General features: G+C 34.2%; 1 protein-coding gene across 1 annotated transcript; it reads right to left on the bottom strand.

Annotated features, from left to right (window-relative positions):
* Nucleotides 1-1,362: 1,362 nt before the first annotated feature.
* LOC114925207 (uncharacterized) lies at nucleotides 1,363-6,899 on the bottom strand. Its single transcript, XM_029292481.1, has 10 exons — nucleotides 6,718-6,899; nucleotides 4,948-5,311; nucleotides 4,602-4,803; nucleotides 3,597-4,328; nucleotides 3,252-3,347; nucleotides 2,723-2,998; nucleotides 2,551-2,678; nucleotides 2,119-2,175; nucleotides 1,833-2,018; nucleotides 1,363-1,764 (listed from the first exon to the last, which is right to left on the bottom strand). Exons 1-10 carry the CDS (start codon nucleotides 6,897-6,899, stop codon nucleotides 1,363-1,365), a joined length of 2,625 nt encoding a protein of 874 aa, XP_029148314.1.
* Between the last annotated feature and the right edge of the window lie 376 nt (nucleotides 6,900-7,275).

The following is a 7,275-nucleotide window of genomic DNA, read 5'->3' as shown; positions in this document are numbered from 1 at the left end:
CCCCAACTTTCACTAATCTTAGATCCAATTAAAATTTAATTCTATAATTAGATCCAAAAAATACAACAATGATCCAATAATCCAACAAATATAATTGAAGATTTCATGAACAATAATTCAATATTAAAGCATTTTATAAATCGATATATTAATTCAAAAATAAAAAAGCAAAGCATATTCAAAAATCCGAATATAACATAGCAGTTGATAATATTATTATATCAAAATTTCAACCTCATAATTAAGAGGGTCTAAGTAATTTATATTAGTAAAAAATTTAGATAATTTAAAAAAAAATCAAGAATTAGGCCACCATGAAATATAAGTACATATTGCACAAATTCATCTTCACATAAATACACTTTTAATATGATTGCTATTCAAGTTCATAAGTAGCTCACAATTCTATGATGAAACACAATTATATATATGAAGAAACACTTATAGCAGCTGAAAACAAAACTACTTTTCATTTTGTTTATAGTACAATAATGTTTCATTATTAAAATAGGAGCATCAAGTAATAAAAATGCTCAACGATTAATAAATTCTTAAATATTATAACAATCTAGTTTTCACACATATCACAAATGTAAGTATTGATAAATAAGAACATTATTAGATTAAAAAATAATAATAACTCTTGAAATGGATTTGATAAATAATTCACAACATTACATTAATTTGATTAAGCAAAAACATTTCACTTCAAATATCTAACAATGAATATGTTGCATGTACTATAAAACAATAAGTCGAACTAATTGAAAGGAGTTTAAGGTAAATGTCCTTTAGTATAACAAAGAAACTCTACTTAAAACTTAAACCAGAAAAATATCAAATAAAAGTTGCTCAAGTTACTCTTTAAATGAAATGTAATACATAAGTCCTCAATACCAAACTAATTGTAAGACGCAAACAAAATACTTTTTTAAGAGTTTCATAATAGAGTACTTTCTTTGTACCCTTACAAATAGAGTATTCTTTTGTTAAAATTCTTGGAACAAATATGAAGATACAAAAGAAAGTGGCATTATGAATCATAAGGTCTAAGGAAAAGGAATAGAGAAAGTTAAAAATATATAAATAAATATTTAAAAGTGTTTTTTAAATTATAATTTTTTTTGCCAATGAACTTAAATAGCATGCTTGTAACTCAGTTTTTGTACTCTTGAATCATTATTTGGCTAGTGCATTCCCCCGTGCCATGCACGGGTATGCCACCAAGGAATGAAATTATGTTACATATGATATAGAAATACGAACACAATGTTGTTAACTTGAGTTCAAAGTACTTAGAATACATCACTGATTCATACAATTGGAAAAATGCTAAAGAGACTATATACTGCACTGACATGGTCATGAAATATTTTGAAATACTTCTTTATACACAGCATTTATTGTCGAGTTTGACAACAATGATCCAGTATTCTGAATCAGCACACGCAAGCCATTCTTTGACGTTACTCTTGATAATGCAACGTATAGTTGACTGTGTGTAAATACTGGTCTAGGTAAATACAATCCAACTGTACTTAAGGTCTTTCCTTGAGATTTGTTAATAGTCATAGTGAATGAGACAATGATCGGAAACTGTCTGCGTTGGAATCTAAATGGCAAAGCTTGGTTATTGGGAGTCATATTCATCCACGGTATCAGAACGACTTGGCCTATTTTGTCTCCTGTTAGCGTGATGCATTCAATTACATGGTTACTTAATATCCTTACATGTAATCTTGTTCCATTACATAACCTATTTGACTGATCAATGTTATGCAGTAGCATGACCGGAAGACCCACATTCAGAGTCAATTCATGAGGCGGCAAACCAGAGCAATTAATTGCATTAAGGACATCTGGTGTGTAAGTGTATCCAATTCAGATTCCATATTTCCTTCTTTGAGACATAAAGTATCTGAGCTTAAATAAGTTTTCACATCGGCATCCACATGTTGCATGATAAATGAGTTAACATCGTTGACAACTTCTAGCGTTGGGGCCAAGATTGAATGATCCTTGAAAAAATGATGTGTTGTTGATATTAACCAATAGGTTGGGATAAACAAAATCAACCAATTGGTTGAAATCTTGAATTATAATTTCATTGGGGATTACCACAATAGACTCACCATCAGTGGAATCTCCAGCAATACCATCACCTATGTCTAGCAACTATGAAGCAAATCGAGAAACATCAATGAGTGACGAATAAGTTGCTTTAACAGTTAAACGCATGTTAATTGTTAATCTTAATACATTACAGTGTTGCCATAGGTGAGATGAGTTGATGGCTACTTGGACAATATCTTGGTGAGATCCCATTGGAATTACAGGTAGAATTTTCCTGAAGTCACCACATAAAACCACAACCTTTCCTCCAAATGGTTGTTCTAGAATATAGTAAGGCTCAAACCTAACAATATCCTTTAGGCATCTGTCGAGAGCTTCATATCACAGCTTATTCAACATTGATGCCTCATCTCATATAATAAGTTTTGTTCTGCAAACCAGTTTAGACAATGAGGTGTCTTACTTAATGCAACAAACCAAGTCTTCGTTCAAGTCCAAGGGTATCTTAAACCTTGAATGTGCAGTGTGTCCATTTGGAAGCAACAAAGAAGCAATATCTCTAGATGCAACATTCAGAACAATGTCCGCTTTGCTCCTTATAGTCGCTGAAAGAGTGTTGTAGAGAAATGTCTTACCGGTTCCACCATACCCATAGATGAAAAAAAACCACCTTGGTTTCCATTTACAGCATTGATAATCACATCGAATGCTTTCATTTGATCTACATTCATGTTTGTTAAGTTTGTATCCAACTGATTGCGCAGAACATCGACGTCAAAGTTCAGTTCATCCATGAATAACCGATCATTTAAGCTTGGAAAAGGCATCCCATCAAGCTCTCTGGGTGATCTATTGTTAGCCTGTAGTTTTTTCTCTATCTTTGGAAGAGTCAGATTCATTATCTGATCTTCGGATAATTGCAGGTCTATCAAGGATACACAACAACGCACATATTAATTAGACATAAATTACTTGAATTTAATATAAATTAGCACCAGGAACAAAGATGTAATAATTCAACTTACCTACAGACTGCATGGATCTTCTCTAAAAGTAAAGAATGTTTTCAGACAAAATATCATAACATTGCTGCCACACATTTTCAGGTCTACCCATATTGTTTGACAATAAGAGCACCACAAAAAGGTCACGAATGTAGTTTGCAGAAGCCCAGTTACCTGCTTCCAAGATGGAATCAACAAATTCTTTATCATCTTGCAGAACACCCAATGCATAACATGCTTCCTTGAACGTGCTGTACACAACGCCTGCAACTGTACGTATGTCAACAAAACTTACACACTCCTTTTGAATATTGAGCAGAAGTCTTAGGTAATAATCTTCACTACTTTCTTGTGGAACATGAGTAAGTCTGTCGATTGAAAAGCCTTATTTCCTTGGCATCCACAAAGAAATGTGTTCCTTCCACATGAACTTATTTGGAAACTGGCTATATGTAAGAGTACGACCAAATGGAAACAATCTATTTGCAAGCATCTAGGCTAGCATCTTTGTAGGCTTGCCGTCCACCCTGTTAATGACGTCAACTATGTTTTTATAGTCTCTAAAAACCATCAGATGTTTGTCTGGCAAGTGAAAAGAGAATCTAATTATTGAAGGTTCTTTTTGTTGTATGTCGTACTCGAATATTCTCCAAACAACTTCGCAGGCTGATATGTACCTACAATCATAATAATTCCTTATCTCATCAATAACCTTTTCAAGTTGCCCTTCTTTGTTGCTCTGATAGAAATAAATAGTGACACAATCATTTCCTTTGTGAACATATTTAAAAAGATATTTTATTGCAGATGTTTGACATGTATGCTCAACGTTGATGTGGCAATAGTACTTTAGCAACAACAATCGGTTGTACAGGACAATGTATGAGTTATCGAGAACTATGTTTTTCTTCATGATTGTTCTGCCATTGTCTCTTCTTATATACTTGGGGAAGCCTGACTCATCAATTATAGTCCTTGATCTAAATTGTTTTGGAAAAAACTTGGAGCAATGACCATTGGACATGCATGGGCTAGTATTGTTATGCCTACCACATGGACCATGGACCACGAACTTCTCAACTACTGCATATAGTTTAAGCTTGCTATGCTTGTCAGGGATCTCTGCTGATATATGCTTGTCTATATCCTTAGGTGTTTTTGGTTTAAATAGAGGATGCATGAACAACAGTATATGAGCGTGCAGTAAACTGCGCTTTTGGAATTCAACTGTGCACACGTCTGCAAATAAGACTACCAATTAAAAAAATGAGGCAAATGTAATTAAACATAACATTATCTATACTTACAGCCAGATATTTTGCCAAAGAACTTTCCTTGCTTGAAGTCTTCAATCAATTGACTCAGCGTGATATTAAAAATCCTTAAAACTATGTTAGGCCGGTCTTCGCTTTGAATCCCGTATCTTTCAAAAGACAATTAATCTCATCCCATTTAGGGTTGCATGTTATGGTGATAAAGTAACTTGGGTAACTCGCACACTTGCAAATTACAAAGGATCTTTACAGTTATTGAACATGTATCTAGGTCTTCCAGTGAAGCTGCTAGGAAGGATTATCCTCTGCCCAGTTGACACAACATTTGCCTCTCCCCGAACCAAAGACTCATGTAGTGGATTATACTTGTCAACCCTTAGTATTGGTTGATTGTGTCTAATGAAGCTAAGTCGTTCTGCCTCGATCGTAGTATATGCATCAATTGAGAATTGCTGAAATAATCTCCATGATTATAAAAGTATTGGTGATTCATTGCATCGCATTTGTATTCGGCATGCAAAAAACTCCCTCGTGCTTATAGTATTCCTTTTCTTATTAGCATCAAGTCCATAATGAACGGATGTCTGGATGCCAACCCTAAAACCATCCTTTTCGTAAGGGAATAATAACGGATATTGAAGAGCCAAGTACAACGGATGTAGAACATCAATCCTTTGTAACTTGTTTGACATGAATTGTACTATAATATCCATCTCAAGAATTGAGTCATCAATGTCCCCTACAACTAAAATTGCAACCTTAGACATAGTTGGTAAGTTATATACTCTTCCATCCTTATCCTGCTTTCTTATTAGCTTCAATTTGATTTTTGGGTTTGAGCCCTTTGCAAATCTATCTCTATCAAATCGAAAGGTCTTTGCAAGAGGATTGTGCACATCTAAGATCTCTTTAAGAATAGTCACAATCTGATAGTCAACAATATTTGATGCTTTTATAGAGCTGAAATTAGAACAAACGTGTTTGGTGTGCAAAAAGTGATTTCGTACAGCTTAACCCGCAAGTACACTGGGTCATCCAAATAATACCTCAAGTGAGTGAGGGTCGATCCCATGAGAATTGTCAGATTGAGCAAGCAATGGTTGTCTGGTTGGACTTAGTTAGGCGAATAAAAAAAGGTTTGTTGATGGTAAAAACGCATAAACAATAGACAAGGAAATGAAGAAAGCAAATAAACAGTTTGGTATGAAAACAAAGTGAGAAAGCAGTTAAGGTCTCAGACATGTTTGTCTTTCCAGATTAAAATGTCTTACCAAATATTTTAACAATGAATGATTCATTCTATGGCAAGCTATAATTGTCTAAACCCTAATCTCTTAGTGATTTAGCCTCTTCTAACCTTCATTAATCGCCACTCTCATGGTCACTTAATTTCGATTAGAGGGTGAAGTTCAGAAAACTAGTTTAGCACCACGAAAATCCTAATTACCCAAGACTAACAGGATTATATGTCACATATCCAAATTAGTTCATGCAATTAGCGATTTAAGAGGAATTTGTTTTCAAGCTGTAGTTCAAGCGAGGTAACTTTCTCGAAAATCACAAGAACTCATGTAGAAAAGGGTCATACTCTCGTTCCACCCAGTTCATAAGATTAAGAGCAAAAACAATCCTTAGAATTGAATCAAACATAAATTAAAATAGAAGAATAATAGTTCTAATCGATATAAATAAATAGAGCTCCAAACCTTAACCAGGAGGTTTAGTTAGTCATGACTTACAGAGAAAACAGGGTTCTAAAAAGTGCGGACGGAAGAAGATGTCAAATACAAGTGATCTTTTTTTTTAAATACTAACCTAATAATAAATTCTAGACCTAAAAGATACTGTTTGTAAATAAAAATTACAAAAATAAAATAAAACAAATTAAGAAGTGCTAAGTCCACTTGAAAGCCCAAAGAGCGGGTGAGGGTGACTTCGGCCTACTGCTGGCGTTTAACGCTAGATATGGACGTTAAACGCCCCAAGGGGAGTGCACATTTTTTGCCTGAGTCTCCTACTGGTGCTAAACGCCAGTTGGACGCTTAGCGCCTAGGGAGGGTGCTGCCAGCATTTCTTTCTTTTAGCTCCAAACTCTGCCAAATTGCTCCGAATTTCACCTGAAATCATAAAAACACCAAAACAACTCAAAATAGCATCCAAAGAGAATTTTTACACTAAAATCAAGAAAAACTAAATAAAATCTAACTAAAATCAACTAGAAAATGCTAGTAAAAAGGGTATAAGGTGCTCACGCATCAGTGTTGTATAATGTATTACACGTAGAGATGAACAATTATAGTTCATTTTAAGCTGTGTGGATAATAAATTATTTTAGCTGTAGATTTATAACAATAAATAGGAATTACCTCACGGCAGTTACCCTGTTTTGCACTTCATTCTCAGTGTCATATATATACAGTTGAGCAAACTTTGGCCTATTATTGTCGGAAGGAATTAAGCTTCCAATGGAATGGTAGTTTTGACCACTCAATAAAAAAGTTGGTGATGATGACCCATTATTGATAGCATAACTGACTTTTCCAGCCATTGATGTAAATGAATAACATGGAGTTAAATTTTCTTATATTTTTTTGGAAGTACCTTGCTTTGTCGTTATTCATACTGCGTAGGTCCTGCAGAGTTTATGGTACCCTTTTTAGTATTAGTAGTTCTACTTTACCATCCATGCAACATAGTCCAAATTTTGGTACAATATTTCTCCTACTTTTTTATAGTCTCTCGCCTTTCCACATTGATGCATTGTAGTACAAACAACGGTGCACTGGATCACCTGCATCCCAAGCATTTGAAATTTGAAATGGCATGTTACATGATGATAAATTCCACATCTAAGTTTCATGTGTCAATATAAGTGAATTATATGCTAGTTACATCTGCATGAATAGTAAATCTATCGTTAAACC

This window comes from Arachis hypogaea, chromosome 14, assembly GCF_003086295.3.
Source record: "Arachis hypogaea cultivar Tifrunner chromosome 14, arahy.Tifrunner.gnm2.J5K5, whole genome shotgun sequence".
In the NCBI taxonomy this organism is placed as follows: domain Eukaryota; kingdom Viridiplantae; phylum Streptophyta; class Magnoliopsida; order Fabales; family Fabaceae; genus Arachis; species Arachis hypogaea.
This window is presented reverse-complemented; position numbering and strand designations above follow the sequence as displayed.

Coding starts and splice junctions, on each gene's coding strand:
- LOC114925207 (XM_029292481.1), bottom strand. CDS start 6,899: ATGGCTGGAAAAGTCAGTTATGCTATCAATAATGGGTCATCATCACCA. Junction 2,176..2,550: donor TGGACTTGAACGAAGACTTG/GTTTGTTGCATT, acceptor TTTGCTTCATAG/TTGCTAGACATAGGTGATGG. Junction 2,019..2,118: donor CTGATGGTGAGTCTATTGTG/GTAATCCCCAAT, acceptor CATTTTTTCAAG/GATCATTCAATCTTGGCCCC.